This window comes from Notechis scutatus, chromosome 15 (assembly GCF_049901735.1).
Source record: "Notechis scutatus isolate UNSWTSFEM ecotype Mainland chromosome 15, rNotScu1.2, whole genome shotgun sequence".
Taxonomy (NCBI): Eukaryota; Metazoa; Chordata; class Lepidosauria; order Squamata; family Elapidae; genus Notechis; species Notechis scutatus.
Genome location: NC_142023.1, coordinates 368,904 through 386,802, shown reverse-complemented (window position 1 = coordinate 386,802; position 17,899 = coordinate 368,904). Strand labels below are relative to the sequence as shown.

The window sequence follows — 17,899 nt, the reverse complement described above, 5'->3', positions numbered from 1 at the left end:
AGGCTTGCTGTTCCCTCCTCCCAGCAGTGGGGTGTGGGGGCGGGTGAGAAGCAGCATTGGGGCCATCAAGTGATGCTGGCCAGGCTGAGGAAGAGGAGGAGAGAGCCGGGACACGAGCTGCCTTCAGGGCACCGGTCTGTGTCCCCCGTCTTGTGCCCCTGCTGAAAAGCTCCTCAAGGGAGGGCCCACATACCATCCGGCTCCCACTTCTGGTTTTGTACACATTGACCTGTTTTGTGGAAAGTCATCTGATCATAAAAACAGAAGGGCCCAGAGGCTACTCCGTTATTAATTTTTCAGTTCAATCGATATAGCAATAGCACTTAGACTTATCCCACTTCACAGCCCTCTCTAAGCGGTTTATAGGGCCAGCCTCTTGCCCCCAACAATCGGGGTCCTCATTTGACCCACCTCGGAAGGACAGAAGGCTGAGTCTGAATCTTGAGCCGAGTGAGATTTGAACTCCTGGCTGTGGGCAGACTTAGTCTGCAATGCTGCATTCTAACCATTGTGCAGGCAGGCAGGCAGGCAGGAAGGAAGGAAGGAAGGAAGGAAGGAAGGAAGGAAGGAAGGAAGGAAGGAAGGAAGGAAGGAAATAACAATAGCCCTTAGACTTATATACCACTTCACAGTTTTTTACAGCCCTCTCTAAGCAATTTACAGAGTCAGCCTCCTGCCCCCAACAATCTGGGTCCACAGTTGACCCACCTCGGAAGGACGGGAGGCTGAGTCAACCTTGAGCTGGTGAGAATTGAACTGCTAAATTGCAGGCAGCAGTCAGTCAGCAGAAGGAGCCTGCAGTCCTGCACTCTAACCACTGCGCCACTGAAGTGGTGATATAGTCACCAAAGACAACTCTGGGTGGCAAACAAGAATCAGTAACATCGATACACAAAAACTTTAGAAATAGGTATCACAAAAGGAAAAATGCAAACCCCAGGATAAAAATGGCCCCTCAACAAGGCAGCCCCAGGCCTGACAACATAGCCAGAAACTGATGGATACGCCAACAAAGAATGGAGCCAGTCTGATTTTGGAGGAATGTTCCGCGCGGCAAGCACCGCAGCAAAGGAAGGCTGTGGCTGATGGCATCTGCAGCTCTGCCCAATCTAGCAGGTGGGTGAATGCGTCCAGGCAGAAGCAGCCTGGTCCCATGCGGTGAAAAGCTTCGAAGCTCAAACCAGCACCTTGAATTGGACTGGAAGCAAACCAGCAACCAATGCAGCTTGTGGAGCAGAGGTGTAACGTGCGCTGCTCCAGGAGCACCCATAACTTCTTGCACCACTGCATTATTCCCAGTTGAAGTTCCTGGGGTCTCTTCAAGGGCAGCCCCATGCAGAGCATATTGCAGTAGTCCAATTTCTGGCAGGTGGAAGGTCAGCAGGATGCCACCTTGGTCAAAGGCAGGCGACTTTTTTATAATGCGTTCTCATTGAATGCAACATTTGGATTGTCTGGTCCCGGGAAAGGGGCTTGTTTTGCTTTTGGTGGAGATTCCGCTCTGCCTCTGGGGTCTCAGAACACTTGGAGGCAGCAGAGGGTCTGCCTGCCCCCTCCCCCCTCATCTAAAAGTAGGTAGCCAGGAGGCATTGTGGGCACCCAGGATTTAAGGATGTTATGCAGTTGTCAGCAGGGCATCAGTTCACTTGTAAACTGCAGAGTCTCCTGAGTTGTGGTTGTCTAGAGTATATTCATTAACAGGAATGGAAAATGGTAACAAGGTCAGCCAATGAATAGGCATTGCAACTAAGTCAGCCAATGAGGACAGTTTGGAAACTGAAACTGCAAGGAGCCTAGGCGTGGCTCCATATTAAGCTCTGAAGCTCTGTTGAGCTCTGAGTCTGCCTATTGAAGATGACACTGCTTCTCTCCTCTGCTGTGTATCTTGCTTGCCTGTTGACCTAAAGTTTCTGAGCTCTTGAGTTGCTGCTGCTCTGAACCCCTAACGTGTCTGCTTCTGTATGAGTTTGCTCCATTTACTTTATGTGTTTATAAAGAAGTTAAATGAATCTTCTGCCATCTGTGTTTACTTTTCTGGCACTGAATTTACACTGCAAAACTCTGAACAGTGGTGGGGATGAATTCAGCCAATCAGCAACAGAGCTGGAGCCTCCCTTTGGCTAGCTGGCACTGCAACCCACAGCTTCAGCGGGGCTGCTGCACTTGGCAACGTGACTCTCATCCTCTTTAGGGGATGGCTACTACCTGGCCATTGGGGGCGCTACTGCCCAGTACAACTGGTCACACATCAGGACGGTGCTGCAGGAGAAGCACTTTCGGTGCCAGTTGATTGACCGGTCGGAAGAGCTGGGCATGATCAGCATTCAAGGCCCTGCCAGGTGAGTCTCCGAGTTTGATCCAATGCAGGAGGGGTGACCTTTCTTTTCCCCAAGAGCTCACTCTCTCGGTCATAGCCTTCAATGGGATCGAGGCCCTGGGGGGACAAGGGGACAGTCTTTCCTCCTCCCCCTCCTCCTTCTCCTCCTCCTTGCCCACCTGGCAGAATGCCTAGGCTGGCCATGCCAGTATGAGCATTGCTTGCTACAGAGGTCACCCAAGGTAGCAGCTGCCGCCTTCTGCCAGCTGACCTCCAGTCCTCCCAAATTGGCCCAGGTGGGGTGCAGGCCTCTGCTCCTTCCCAGTCCAGATTGGCTGGTAGACGCTTTGCTTCCTGGCTTTGAAAGCTAAGTTTGGATACCTTTGCTCGTCAACCTGGAGGGGATTTGCACAGCTGTCTCCCAAGACCTTTGTGCAAAAGGAAGAGCAGGATGTGCTCACCAACTTGTCAGGTTTGTGTCTTTGCATGGGGGCCAGTATCTGAGCCCAGGGAACACAAGCAGCAACGCACAGTTTCTCTTCCTTTCTGTGCTGGCCTGTTCATAATATTTTGCTCTCACAGCCATCTTAAACTAGAATTGTCAGCCTATCCCCAAGACAATCCTAGCTCGCACAGTCTATCCATGTTTTCATCTTATGCTGTTTGCTACACATTTATTAGAAGTGTGGGAGGCTTTGAAATGTAATGTGTGATTGTCAAATCAGCTTTGTCTTCCAATGCTGCTCCCCTCCCCACCCCCCAAACTAGATATTCTGGGTATATTTTGTCAGGTGTAGGTGTGGAGAGGGAGAGCCGAGATTTTTAGAAAGCTGCTCAAAGCCGGAGCATTTGGGCTGAGGCTTTCCTCCTAAGGCTCACCTCATGCAGGATCTGACAGCTGCCTCAGGAGGCCATTTTCATGTTCATCTTTTTTTTTTAAATCAGAAAGACGTTAATCCCTTGGAAGTCAATAGATGGATCAATGTTTGTAAGCAATGCACGTCTGAAGGCAGAAAGGACAGAGTTTCAAAGGCAAATATTGGAAGACCTCCTGCAATTGGGGCACATGATTTGTCCAGCTTGAAATTAACGTTTTAGGATACAAAATCAGGAGGTTTTTCAGATGCTTGGGCATTTTCTTTGCAGTTGTTTCTGATAATTGTGCCAACCTGATACAAAATTTGTTAGCAATTTAACCTCCTGCCAAACCTGAAGCAGCGGCAGAGAACTGAGCTCCCGATGCTTAAATCTGTTGTGGGTCCAGGCAAAGAATCCCACCAAGATCTGGGGGCTCTGGCTGAGGTCCCAGGATGACTGGTGGAGCTGAGCCAGCCTGACCCTTTGCGGGATGAAGGTGGCCGCTGCTGCCTTGGTGACTGGCGACTCTTGGGGTGCTGGCCGAGGGGCCTCTGGCACGTGGAAGCTGCAATGCTCTTTGTCTCTGAGGGAGCCGGGCCTTCTTTGGAGGCTGGGGGCTGGCAGTGAGGGGTGGGTGGGTCGTTCATTGGGTTCTTCTTCTCTGTGCAGCCGGTCCGTCCTGCAAGAAGTGCTCGATGTAGACCTGAGCAACGAGGCCTTCCCATTCTCCACCCACCAGCTGGCCAAGGCTGCTGGCTTCCCGGTAGGTCCTCCACCTGTCTTCGCAGGGCTGGGGCAGGGCCTGGGGGTGGGGGAGAGGAGATGCTTTCCTTGGGGTTCCTTCTGCGCTGGGGGGAGCAGGGCAGGGAAGAAGGGGTGAAAGCCAGAAAGTGCCATTTCTCTGTCCTGTCCTCTGCTGGAGGATCAAGGATGTTGCAAAACCTGAACTACTTTTGCTGAACTCCGGCCAGTGAGGAGCCAGGGAAGGAGCCACGAGAGGAAGCGAATAAGGGAGGGGCTTCTCCTCTGAGAACAGGCACAGGTCTGGTCTGCCATTCCAAAGGCATAAAAACAGGCCTTCAACAGTGTGTGACTGAATGGCAGACCAGACTAAAATGACTGGTTGGCAGGAGCCAGTGGGAAAGTACAGGGATAAAAGTGTGTGTGTGTAATTCAATGCATGGTATCGGATATTTCTACCTAGTGCAGAAAAGGATGGGACACAAACCAGGAGAACAAGAAGCAGAGCAGGGGCCAGGATGCTCTTACATTTAGCACCCCTGCAAGAGGACTCTGCCAGCAGAGCACAAGGGAAGGGCAAATGGCTGGGGGAGGGCCAGCGGAGGAGGAAAGCCTGGGGGAGAAGAAGGAGGGGCGGCCCAGGGCAGGAGCCTGAAGGTCTCATTCCGGCCATCAAAAGTGAAAGGGATTGAAAGGTGCAGCTGGGCAAGTCGAGGCTATTCGTTGGGTGGGCAGAGCAGGCTAAGGCGGGAGATTCTATGTGTGTGTGGGGGGTCTTTGGAAGAGCCAGGCGAAGCGGGGGATCTTCGGGCTGCCTTGGACAACCGACATTGCCTGGAAGGCCAGATTTTAAACATTACAGCCACTTTATGTTCAGCCACCAAAGCCCCTCTCTTTTCTGAAACAGCACATGTGTTGTACAAAAGCAGCACATGTGTAACAAAAGCAGGCTCCTCCATGGAGCTTTCAGTCATAGCCAGCAGGCCCACCAAGCTGAGCTCTGCCGCTGGAATGGAGCTTTGTCACTGACGGCATTAAGGAGGACAGATTTAGCCTTATCGCACCAAGCATATTAGCTTCAGTGAATTAGGCAAAATCATTTGAAGCTGCAAAGCTGGGACTGTTCTGACTCAGCTCCCCAAACACAACAAACCCTCTGACGTGAACTCAAAAGATTCCTTTATTAGGAGCGCCAGCAGCCCCAGCAAAAGGTTTCTCTCGCAGGCTAACAAGTCCATCCAGCCGGAAGATGGATAGTTGTGTGCCACATTTATTCATCTCCGCCCCCGGCCTTTTATCCCCAGAGCTAGGGTGGGGCTTTGCTAGCAGCAGTGGCTCTTCCACTCCCAAGGACTGGCTCATAGATTTCCACTGCTCTCCTCTCCTCTGCATTTTGTGCATCCGCGCGTCAGGCACTGGACCCAGCGGTTCCTCCTCTTCCTCATCAGCCACCTCCAGACCTGGCGGCTGTTGACTCTCCATCGGAGGGCTGACGGATGGCCCAGGCTCTGCCTCTCTGACAGCTCCATTCCCTCTTCCCTCTCAGAGTTCCCAGGTTGCCCTGACTCTGGCTCCTGCTCCTCTGATTCAGCTGCTGGAGCGCCCAGCAGCCAACAGGTCAAAACAGGGACAAGCAGCCAGTTGGAAGCGCTCTCTCTCCCTAGTTACCACCCCGGCCTCCCCTGAGGTTTCTGGATGCCTTGGCAAACCTGTGCCCCTCCCCCATGGTTCCAGGGAGGTCAAGGTACAGGGGAGGCCACTCTCCTTGGTGGTCAGTGCTAATGGAGATGGGGCCATTGGTCTAGCAGTTAACATGCTCTGGCCGGGGGTCAGCAGCCCAAATGCTGGTGTGCAGGAGATGGGAAGGCTCTCAGGTGGGGGTCCTGGTGGTTCCTGGTTGTCCCTCTCAGGCCGAGGGTGATACCACCAATGGAGGAGCCCACGAAGGCTGGGAGTGTCTTGGACTCTTTCGAGCAGGAAAATATGGTCAGGATTTGTTAGGAAGATCCAAGGCTTTTACCCAGGTTTCAGTCCAAGCTCGGCAGTTGTGACCCGAGGCTTCACCCAAAAGTGTCAGGATTGGGAGCAGGGCAGCGAGGGAGGCTTCCTTGGGACACCCCAGGAGGGAAGACTCAGAGCCAGCTAGCCTGGGCCACGGCAAGCCCCCCCACCTCACCCCCAGGAGCAGGGGTGTCCACATCAAGAGGGCCAAGAGGGCAGGGGGCTCCAAGGAGGAGCAGGAACTCCAGAAGGGAGGGAGGGGGATTCAGAAGCTCAGCCAAGGTGGGGAGGGTGTGGAAACCCAGAAAAGCTGGGGAGGGGGGCTCCACTGCATTTTCAGGCAGCCCAGTGTGAGAAGCCGAAAGAGCAGAAACCCTGGGTGGGGGGAATGGTGGCCAGGAGAGGGGAGGAGCTCAGGGGAGGGGCTGGCCTTGGAGGACTCCTGTCCCTTCAGGGTGAGCTGCTGAAGCAGAGAGTTTGACAAGCTTCCGGAAAAGGAGACCCCCAGGAGATCACCTTAATCATCCTTAATTAGAGCAGAAAAGGTCAGGAGAGGCGAGATCAGGTGGATCCTTAGGTAAAGGTGGAGAGAAAAAAGAAGCAGATTCACCTGGGGGGGGGGGGAGAAATCGCACTGTGCACACACCGAAGTTCTCCAGGGAGCCCAAGGACACTGACACCGAATGCTGCAGAGCCCCAGTGGCACAGTGGTCAGAGTGCAGGGCTGCAGGCTCCTTCAGTTGATCACCAGCTGCTAGAAGTTTGGCAGTTCAAATCTCACCAGGCTCCAGGTTGACTCAGCCTTCTGTCCTTCTGAGGATGGTAAAATGAGGGACCCAGGTTATTGGGGGCCAGAGGCTGACTCTGTAAACTGCTTAGAGAGGGCTTTGAAAGCACTGTGAAGCGGTATATAAGTCTAAGGGCTGTTGCTATTCAGAAAGGGGAGACCAGGGCTTTGGGGTTTTCTCGTGGGTCCAGACTCCAAAAGCCCTTTGACTGCTACCTCAGTTCCTTCTTCAGCTTCTTCCTAGGCTTCTAGTCAGGAGTTTTGCTCTTCCCTGCTTTCTGGATGGGTGTGGATGTCCCTGGCTGGGCTGAAACACTGCCTCCCACTGATGGCAATGCCTCTGGCGCTCACCTGCGGGCCCAAAAGGCAGAGCTTCCCGCTGCTGGGAAGGCATGTCGCACACTAGTGGTTCTGGGTTGGCACAGGAGGGCCCTTAAAAGGACATTGATGGGGAAGGGGCCCAGGGAGGCTGCGGAGAAGCTGCCCTGCAAGGCCTCTGAGATGCTCAGGCCATCTCTGGACCAGGAGCGAGAGCAGCTGAGGTGGTCAGGGCTTTGATGCTTTTTCTAGAAATGGAACCCTAACGTTGCCACCTAGGCTGGAGACAGGAGCTCCTGGCACCTGGGAGAAGGTCTCCGTTCAGGAAGCCCACACCAATAAGGGTTGCCATCTTGCCACCTTCAGTTTCTGGGGTCTCGTTGGCTCAATCCGGCTCAGGCTGTAGTTGAGGTGAGGCAGGAGCCTTGTTTCTCTTGCAGCAGCTGAAGGTTGACAGGAGTCTCCAGAGGCAGGTGAAACAGGGACTCTTGCACGGGGAACGGGGCTCTGTGAAACTTGCAGGCAATTCTGCCAGGAGTGGATTTCCTGGCCCTGCCCTCTTGGGAAAGCCTGGCTCCAGCCTGGCATGGGGGGCCCCTGGTCCAAACAAGGTTTATTAACCCCTCACTGGAGGCAATGAAAGGAAGAGGCTGCTCTTGTTAAGCACGACAAGTAGGTCACCCATGGTTGGGCAATCCTGCCTGTCTTCTGTTGGCTTCCAAGCGTCCGCAGAGGGGCCGGGTGGGGCTGCTCCTTCCAGCATCGGGACATGCTTGAGCTTCTGGGAAGCTAAGGAGTGATGCCGGGCGGGAGGGAAGCACCCCTGAATTGCTGGAGGGGTGGGCACAGTGGCAGGAAGCCCAGCCATCCGCAGGGAGGGTCTGCAGGAGAGAAGCCTGTATGATAATTTGGGCAAAAAATGTGGGCCGCAGTATTGAATTAGACAAGTGGGAATATATTTGGGAAATAAATAACAAACTAGCCTGAGCTTTTCTAAGGTTTGCTTTCCTGGGTGGGTGAGGTTCATGCAGCCCCTTCTCTGCCAGTGCTGTGGAACAGGGGTCGCCAACCTTTTGGACCTCAGGGACCACCGAACATAATTTTAAATCCCACAGACCACTAATACGCATTTGATTGATGGTGGCTTGCTGATGTTGGTGGAAAAGTCGGTCCCATATTCCAGAGCTTCAGTGGTCACAGGACTGGTCCTTTGGTCATCCTGGAGCAGCTGCTCCTCCACCCGGGTGCACTGGCCTGCCATGGACTGCTTTGGGATGACCAAAGGGCCAGTCCTGTGACTCCTGCAGCTCTGGAATATGGGACCGACTTTCGCACCAGCATCAGCAAGCCGCCCTCCGCCCTTCCAGTTCCAGCCTGCGTAGCTCTACTCAAGGTAAGGTTTGCACTCAGCCGAAGGGTGGGGGCCAGTGGGTGGGTGGGCCATGTGGGCAGCACAGCCATGTGTTTCTGCACAGCCTGGATAAATTGCTTTGGGGGGACATTTCTCTGCAGACCACCAGTGGTCCCCAGCCCACCAGTTGGCAACCACTGGTCTGGAAGGCACTTGCCTCTCTCATTTCTGCCAGAGAGGCTCTGTGTGTGTGTGTGGGGGGGCTTTCAAGGAGATGGAAAGGGGGGGTCTGTTTAAAAGGGCTGGGAAGGTCCCATCTGCTCTTACAGCTGAACTGGGCAGTGACGCCAAAGGCAGAAAGAGTCCAGTTGTCCTCCCCCGCCTTCCCTTCAATCTTGGGTGTTAGGACTGTGTTGGAGAATGGAATTTGGTTTGGCCAAGCCAGGACCGGCACAGCCAGGGTGAGGGGTTTCCCCTCATTTGGTCACTGTGGGCACTGGAGGTGAGGGGCTTCTGTGAAGCTGCGCAGTCCAGAGGCCAGGCCTTCGGGGGTCTCTCCAAAGCCTCCCCTCCCCATGCAGCATCTGGGAATGTGGGGGGCGGGTGTGGCCTGAAATGGAGGGGGTCTCCATGGAGCAGGGCAGAGGCCATCACAGTGGGGAGCAGCCCTGGCTGAGAGGCTCCTCCCCTCCCCCACCCTAGTTGCTGCTTCTCCAGGCAGCTGGGGAGGGGAAGGGAGGAGGGACGGGTGCCGAGGGTTTATTTAGGGTTTCCTGACAATGGAGGCAGGCGCAGCGGCTGTCATCCTCCTGGCGGCATTGATGAGAGAGCTGCTGTGGGTGCTGAATGCCTTGTGCAAGGAGCTGCTTTCAGCCTTTCCCAGGGAGGAAAGGATGGGGCCGGCACAGCCCCCCAGCAAGGCCAGATCCCTCCGAATCTGCCCGGAGCAGCCCCAGCCCTGTCAGAGAGCTGAGTGGCCACACCCCAACCTCCAGGGATGGCTGGCCTGAGCCCCCCCGCCCAGCCTCCTGGGGTCACCAGCTAGCAAGCCAGAGCCTCTGAACTAAGTTCCAGGGGAGTCATTCTGAGCAGAGCTGAGCTGAGCTCTTCAAGTGGGGAGGGGCTCGCTTTGAAGAAAGGGGGGACGCAGAAGAAGGGAGTTCCTTTGCTGTGGCTAAAAGAGGTTTCTGGGAGTGGGGGCAGGGCAGGAGGCCGTTTGCCCAGGGCTTCACCTGCCACCCTCCCCTCTTCCCCCTCTGCAGGTGCGGGCCATGAGGCTGTCCTTCGTAGGCGAGATGGGCTGGGAGCTGCATGTGCCTCGGGAGCACTGCCTGGAGGCCTACCGGGCTGTCATGGAAGCCGGGGCCAAGCACGGCATTGCCAACGCTGGATACAGAGCCATCGACTCCCTCAGCATCGAGAAAGGTTTGGGGAAGCCATGAACCAGCATCCCTGCAAAGACCCCCTTCAGGAGCAGTGGGGCCCAAGATGGGGACTGTTTGCCTTCCCCATTGCTGACCAGGCACCCCACCCGCTCACCCCAGGTGCTTGGGCCACAGTCATGGTTCTCAGTCCCAAAGGGTTTTGTTTTTTTCAAGGGCAACTGGACCTTCTGGTTTTTCTTGGAAGACATTTTGCTTCTCGTCCAAGAAGCTTCTTCAGCTCTGACTGGTTTGAAAGAGGGATCCAAGAGGCCATCTCTGTCCAAATGAAACAGCCCACCCTCAACAGAGGGGGAGGGATACGACATCATCCATCTCCAGTCTACAACTCAGTCCTTTCAGCAGTTCTAAGAAGGCTCCGTGCATCCATTTGCACCACTCAGGTGACCCTGAGGACATAGATAAACCCCCCAGGTGGCCTCAATAACTCTATAAAAGGATGCAAATGACCAGAGGAGTATAAATCCTTCCCTTCCCGTCCATCCAGTCAGAGCTGAAGAAGCTTCTTGGATGAGAAGTGAAAGGTCTTCAAAGAAAAAACAAAAAACCCAGTTGCCTCCTGGAAAAAGCACCTTTGGGGCAGAGCCAGTTCTCTCCCACCAGTCATGCAGCCACCCAGACCAGGTGAAGGCGACCCCCTTCCCAGCTGCTTCCTTGGGTAGCCTTCCACCCCAGAGAGCTCCCTGCCAGCCTTCAGGGTACACAAAAGATGCCCCCAGCAAGATCTTCAAGTTAGGTTGTGACTTTGGGCATGAAGAAAGAGGCCAGGAGGGCAGGTTAGGCTCCTTTAGGGAGAGCTGGCAGGACTGCCATTTGTCAGAAATGGTGTAGGGTCTCCTGCCTGGGTGTGGGGTTGGACTAGATGACCTACAAGGTCATCTACTCTGACCTCTGTTAATCTAATCCTAATCAAAATTTCAATGTCTTCTTTTTAAAAGATACTTGAATTTTTAGACAATTTTAAAAGTGCTGCTTGCATTTCTCTCTCCAGCCTGTATATTTCCTAATTGTGCTCTCCTCACAGGTCTGAGTTCTGCTTCCTTGGAGTCCACTAAACTGCCTTAATAAATCTATTCCAACCGGACCCCAAATCCCAGCAGTCCAGCAATTAGGCCAGCAATTAGCAATGCAAGAAAATGGATAAAAACTGCCCACGTGGCTGATTTAATTTGTTGTCATGGTTTTATTCCATTAATAGAGGAGAGACAAGGAGGCACTTCAGGCAAGCTGTCCTCTCCCATTATGGTCTGAATGGTGGAGATTCCTTCCTTCCTTCCTCCCTTCCTTCCTTTCCTTCCTCCCTCCCTCCCTCTCTCCATCCTCCATCCATCCATCCCTCCCTCCCTCCCTCCCTCCCTCCCTTTCTTCCTTCCTTCCTTCCTTCCTTTCCTCCCTCCCTCCCTCTCTCCATCCTCCATCCATCCATCCCTTCCTTCCTCCCTCCCTTCCTCCCTTCCTTTCCTTCCTTCCTTCCTTTCCTCCCTCCTTCCCTCCCTCTCTCCATCCATCCTCCTCCATCCATCCCTTCCTTCCTTCCTCCCCCTCCCTCCATCCCTCCCTCCCTCCCTCCCTTCCTTTCCTCCCTCCCTCCCTCTCTCCATCCTCCCTCAATCCATCCATCCCTCCCTCCCTTCCTTCCTTCCTTCCTTTCCTTCCTTCCTTCCTTCCTTTCCTCCCTCCCTCCCTCTCTCCATCCTCCCTCCATCCCTTCCTTCCTTCCTCCCTCCCTCCTCCCTCCCTCCCTCCCTCCCTTCCTTCCTTCCTTCCTTCCTTCCTTTCCTTCCTTTCCTTCCTTCCTTCCTCCCTCCCTCCCTCTCTCCATCCTCCCTCCATCCATCCCTTCCTGTCAAGGGTTTCAGCATCACCATAATATTATTTTCTGTGAAGTTGGGAGGTGGAGACAAGCATCCCAGCTCCATTTGCAAGGACCCCCTCCTTCTTTGGCCTAGATTAATTTTTTTCCGCCTTCTGCTCTCTTGGCTAAGTCAAGTGGGATGGGGAGGAGGCCTAGACACTTTGCCCAGTGGCCTGGATGGGGCAGGGAATGAGGCCTGTTTGGCTGGAGCCTCCTGAGTAGCCCTCCTCCCAATTTGTTTCCTTTGAGCTGTCCCCAAAAGCACCTGATGAATCCTGACTTTTGCCTCGGGGCTCCTCAGGTGGGCAGTGGGGAGGGTGTCAGACCGTTTGCAGCATAACTACTATTATGAGATAACCCGGGAGCAAAACATAGCACACACAGACATTTAACAGTGGTTTATATACAAGACATATACAGAAATATAGGCAAATACCTGACAAGTAGGCAATCTTAATTCTACATGGAGAACTCTGCAATGGATACAGAACACAAGGAGAGAGAACATGCCCTCTAATGTCAGCCTTATATAAACACCTCTTAAAGGGGTAAATACTTCTGTGAACCCATTCTTCATCTTAAAAGGGCAATACCCATTGCTATGCAGATTCATCCTTATTGCATCAGCCTTACAGCAGCTGGCAGCTATTAAATCTTATACCTCAATCTTATACCTTATAAGATTTTGGCATATATTTCGGGTCCCTCTAGGAATGGAGTGTCGGCTGTTCAACTTGTGAACCCAAAACAAGGAGACACTCTTGGGAGATTTGAATTCCCAAAAGTAAAACTTTATTGGATATGGTAATGGACTTTATTGGATATGGACATGGTAATGTTGGTACTGAAGAAACAAGCTCAGGTTTTTCCGCACAATTGCTTGCCTAGTTAAACAATACCTTCCCCTTCTCATTGTCCAATTATGAGATGTCCTCTTATTATGGGAACAGTTCCTCTCTTACTCCAGCACCTGCAGTGGTGACCTTGATGGTTTCCATGCTCTCCGCATACATTCTCCGCATTTTGTTTTCCCCTTCCCTGCCCCCAGTTCATTGGCAAGTTGAAAAGCATTAGGGTTTGAAAGAAGCCGAGTGGTTCCATCTTGACATGTCGGCTTATATTTACAAACGGCTCCTCTGGGTTCGGGTGTTTAACGGTTGGCTCTCCCACAAAAAGCCGCCCAAGCTTCTCGAAAGCCACTTGACATTCCACAGTCCATCTGAGCGGCTGGCTCGGTTTGCTTTCACTCCCCGTTCTGCTTATTTTGCTCTGGATGGATATAAAGCAGACAGAGCAACTCCACAAAGCATCCATACAAAGTCTTTTTTATTAGTTCATCAGGCATCCTTATCAACTCACAGTTATGACGAGGTTCTTCTTAATGTCCAATCCTTTGCATATCTGCATTATGGTGTAGAAAGATAATAAAGTCTCATCCCCATGATGATTGAAGCAGCTGCATGGTAATGGATTCAGGCAAGAGTGAGGGAGCCTCCCCCAACCCAACAAGGGTCAATTTAGTGACCAATCAGGGTTACAGATGTGACCACATGACATGGACTACATTTCCCAGGATACCTTAATTACATTTATCATGATGCATTCCCTTAAGGGGGCAGTTCTCAATTCCTAATTAACTATCCCAAATCCCATTAACTCTAAACTGGACAGCACACCCCCTCTGTCCGTTTTTAATAGTTCAGTGATAGGCAGGGCTACTTGTGCAGACGAGGGGATGACTTGGTAGAAGCCATTCAGTCTTGACATAGAGCCTCTTTTGGGGCCACCAGGTTATCGGCACTGGCATGCAGACCTCCGCTCAGACGACAGTCCCTTGGAAGCCGGACTGGCCTTCACCTGCAAGCTGAAGTCGGAGGTGGCTTTCCTGGGACGGGAGGCAGTTGAGGCCCAGAAGGGCGCTGGTCTCTTCCGCCGTCTGGCCTGTTTCACCATTGACGAGTGAGTAGTTGGTGGCAGCTATGGCCGTCCCACCCCCATCTGCCCAGGGCCTCCCCTCTGGATCATCAGTTTTGAAATCTCAAAACGTGTTGCTCAGAGGTACCCGAACATTGATCTTTCGTAACAGATTTTATTTAAAGTTTGCTGAGTTGCGGTATTCACCTTCTGACAATGTTCACTGCTGACTCCACAGTAGGATTCCCACCCCCCTTCCGGAATCCTGGGGTTGGAACAGTGGTGGGATTCAAAAATTTTTACTACCAGTTCTAGTGGGCGTGGCTTGGTGGGCGTGGCAGGGGAAGGATATACTGCAAAATCCCATTCCCTTCCCACTCACTTTCCATCTCTCTTCTCCTGTGGAGGGCAACCAAAGGAGCTGGGACTCAATGGGAGGCAGAGAAGAGATGGGGTTGGCGGGGCCAGTCAGAGGTGGGATTGGCCAGTTCTCCGAACTACTCAAAATTTCTGCTACTAGTTCTCCAAATAGTCAAGTCTATCATGTCCGCCCTGAAGATGTTCAGATTGAAGTAAGGTTAAAATTGTCCTGAAAATTAGAAGGATTGGATCGGGTAATATGGTTCTAGGTCATGAGCAAGCGGTGCCTGCAGTGGCTGAAATGGCGACCAGTTTTGTGCTGGTTCGGATCTGTGGCAATGGTTCCCTTGCGCGCTGGTTAGATGCCATCTGGAATTGGTGTGTCATGTTCTGGGACTTTTAAAAGTCCCAGAGAAGCTTGAGTGAACTCAGAGCTACAGGGAGTCCTTGTCTTACAATCACAGTTGGGAGTGGAATGAAGAGCAATGAGGTTGTAAAGCAAGACATTACAGGACTGAATTGTGATGGCCATCTGGCATTCCCAGTGTGGCCACTGGGAAGTCAATTAGCCACCCCAAGCCGAGCCCCTCCCCGACCTGAGCCTCAGTTAAGGGCTGCCTCGCCATTCTCTGTCCTTTTGGCCACTTATACCTGCCTTGAATAGCATTGCTGGAGGCTCCTTGCCCCACCAAGGAAGTCTCAGCGGCCCCAACCCAGTCCCAGCCCTGGTTGCACTCCAAAGAGACCCTTGCACCCACCCCGGGCTTTGCACCCCAGCTGACCTTGGCCATCTTCTTGCTCCTGCTGACCAGGTGTGTCCAGCCTGGCTGCCGGGTGATGTCAAAGCAGCCTGTTGCCCCAAAGGGCCTACTGAAGCAGCCTGTGCCTAATTCAGCCTGGCTCCCCAGGGACTGTGGTGAGGTGCGGGCTCTGCTTGGCCTCCCTTAAGGCAGCGGCTTCCTCTGTATTGCAGGAAAGTCCCCTTCTTTGGCTTGGAGGCCATTTGGCGCAACGGCCAGGTGGTGGGGCACATCCGAAGGGCAGACTTTGGACACGCTATCAACAAAACAATTGCCTACGGCTATATCCGAGATCCTGAAGGAGGGCCGGTGAGTAGCAAGACCCCCATTTGGTTCTGGTGGGCTCTGTGCAGGGTGAGTGCTGGTGGCTCCTTTCTTAATCCGGATTGGCGAAAAGGAGCTGCTGAGGAAAAGAGGATTGGCATTTCCTTTGCCCTAGATCAGGGATTGGCAACCTTAAACACTCAAAGAGCCACAAAGAAGGTCCTAACCGGAAGCCCCCCCATTCAATTCTGGAGCTGACCGGAAGTCTGGTTCCCCCACCATAGAGTCTCCTTTTTCCTCTACCTGTCCTAACTGAAAGCCCTATCAATTGTGGGGCTGACTGGAAAACTCACCCCTTACCATAGAGTGTCCTCCTGGTGCGCTGTGCTTCCCCCTCCTCAAACTGTAAGCTCCTCTCAAAACTGACCAGCAACATGGAGCCCAGCAGAGGAATGAAAGACCCACATGCGGCTCCAGAGCTGTGGGTTGCTGACTCCTGGCCTCGATAAAGCAACAGGTAATGCTACCTTTGGCAGAGTCCAAACACCGCCAAAGCATGAATCCAGAGGTTCTCCCAGAGAGCTCAGACCGTCCCCCCTCGAATCCAGTCCAATCCAGTTGGGCGGGTGGGGACATGTCCTGCCTCTGTGACCCCTCCCTTGACCTTCTGGGGGAGAGAGCAACAGTTGGTCTGAATGTGGACCCCTGGCCACCAGGCTGCCCCAAGGAAAGTCCGTAGATGGACTGAGAAGGGAGCTTTGGGGTCAGCTCTTCACCCACATTCTGCTTTTGGGGCAATCCCAGTTTTAGATACAGTTTGCACTGAGGTGGGTGTTTTAAGCTAAGCCCCTTGTGGCTCTTTGGTGTCCATCGCTCTCCCATGTCCCACCTGGAAGGAGAGCCAGCGGGGTGCAGAGGGCAGCTTCAGGGCCTTAGACCCTCAGTGGGCTGGAACCCTCTTCTGCCTTGAAGGTGGGGCGCTTTCTCCCCCCCCCCCGACTCCTGCAAGGGAGGGGCATAAAGGGCCCCTTCCCAGGAAAGAGCCACCTCTGAATCTGGGCACGCCTTCTGTTTGGATGTTCTGAAAGTGAGACCTCTGCAGCTGAGCTAACCCCTCAAAAGCACACCCCCCCCAACCCATTGAGGCCGAATCCCTTGAGTTCAGTAACGGGCGCATTGATGTACAGTCGAAAGATTACCATGGGATTCGTGAGGCCTGGGTTCTGAATGCCCTGGCAGCTGCCTCCCCCTTGGTTTGGTTTCCAAGGAGCAGCCTCCAAATTCTCCCCCCAATTTCTGATACCCCACAAAACCCAGCCTAACAATACCAGAAGGGCTCCTGCCCCCAGAGACCTAGTCAGGATCCGGCTCAGGCGATGCTAAACCCCAATTAAACTGTCACAAGTGGCACCGTGCTGGGGCCATTTCTTCAAAAGGCAGCACTGCCCCCACCCGCAGGCCACCACGGTGCTTTTCTGCCTCCCCCAGAGCCCCCAGTGGGCCCGGGAGAAGCACAAAATCCATTCGGGCGAGGTTGTGTGTGTGTGGGGTTGCTGCTTGCACTAATTGCATTCAGGGAACAATGAGGAGAAGGGGGGGGGAATTTCAGGGAGGCTGCTGAATATTTATGGGGACTGTTGGGAGGGAGACTCTGAGAGGAGGAGAGGAGAGAACAGCCAGGCAGGCTTTGGGGTAAGGCCTTTGGTGCCTCTTTGGAGAAGAACCTGGGGCTCTCAGCAGTGCCCCCTCCCGTAGGAAAGAAGATGAAGCCCCCCCCCCCCCCACAAGCAGAGACCCTTCCTCTGGGCTCTCACCCTTTTTACCTCATACAGGAAACATACAATCTGCAATTGGAATAAATAACATGACATTACTTGTCACAGCTCTTTCTGATTTTTTTTTAACATCAAGAAAATCCTTAAAAAAGAGTTTGCAAGAGACAGAATTTTGCCTGTAGAGTCATCCCCCAATCCCCACTTCCTCCCCCCATTGTCCCTGCAGGACGACTTCCCCAGTGGGACGGTTCTTTTAAGGAAGGTGGGGTAGAGACGGGGAGGGATTTTCTACCTTTTTCTCACAGGAGAAGCCTGAGTGACGGGCTTTGCTCTGTTTCCCCCTCAGGTCTCCCTGGAGTTTATAAAAAGCGGCGACTACATTTTGGAGAGGATGGGAGTTCCTTTCCCAGCCAGAGTCCACACCAAATCGCCTTTTGATCCAGAGAACAAGAGAGTCAAGGGGATCTACTGAATTTGTTGGATATGGATGGATCCAGCTCACCGGACGTAAGGAGGGGACAGTGAAATGAAACAGAACATGGAAGGTCCCTGGCTCAACGGACACCATGCCCCCTTCAAGACAAGTCCCGAGGCTGAGTGGTGGGGAAAGTGACTTTCCTCTTTTGGAGACTTAACCCGGAGGGCCAGCTGTGCATCTCCAATGTGCTCCAGGTTTTAAAATCATCTTGAAAGCCGCCTCACACACTGATTCTAAGGGCAGCCTGGTTTAACTAGTATCCCTTTCAGAATGTCCCCATTTTTGGCCACTTTGGTTGTTCTGACATAATTATAATAAAAAGGACAATGGTAACATATTTTTTTAAATTCCGAAACTGATTGTTAGCATCTAGCTTTAAATAAAGTAAATATTTCCCATGATAATGTGTTTTCTTTGCTGATTTATATTGTCATAAGTCGAGCAAGACTAAGGTTTTTTCAGAGTCTGCATTGGCTCTTTGCTTCAGCACTTTATCAAAGGTAAGTTTTCTTTTCAGTCCAGCTCGCTTGTCCACCTCATGGCAGCTTCCTTGACAAGAGGATGACATGCCTCTTGGGGCTGTTGGTGCTAAACTAAATGACACAGTGAGGATCGTAAGCAGCTGCATAAAATCTACT

General features: G+C 52.9%; 1 protein-coding gene across 5 annotated transcripts in view; it reads left to right on the top strand.

Annotated features, from left to right (window-relative positions):
* Positions 1 to 17,665, top strand: part of SARDH (sarcosine dehydrogenase) — a 65,275-nt gene extending 47,610 nt beyond the window's left edge. For 2 of the 5 annotated variants that reach the window (XR_015745384.1, XR_015745385.1), the window contains exons 16-22: positions 2,192 to 2,339; positions 3,845 to 3,938; positions 9,636 to 9,798; positions 10,840 to 11,037; positions 13,461 to 13,629; positions 14,918 to 15,053; positions 17,130 to 17,665. Coding sequence is in view for 2 of the 5 variants with exons in the window: in XM_087943856.1 (XP_087799982.1) it covers positions 2,192 to 2,339; positions 3,845 to 3,938; positions 9,636 to 9,798; positions 13,461 to 13,629; positions 14,918 to 15,053; positions 17,130 to 17,255 (836 nt within the window). In the remaining 3 variants the exon portion in view is untranslated. Of the gene's footprint in view, positions 1 to 2,191; positions 2,340 to 3,844; positions 3,939 to 9,635; positions 9,918 to 10,839; positions 11,038 to 13,460; positions 13,630 to 14,917; positions 15,054 to 17,129 lie in introns of all 5 variants that reach the window. The other 3 variants (XM_087943856.1, XM_087943857.1, XR_015745386.1) reach the window with 2 other exon arrangements.
* The last annotated feature ends 234 nt before the right edge of the window (positions 17,666 to 17,899 follow it).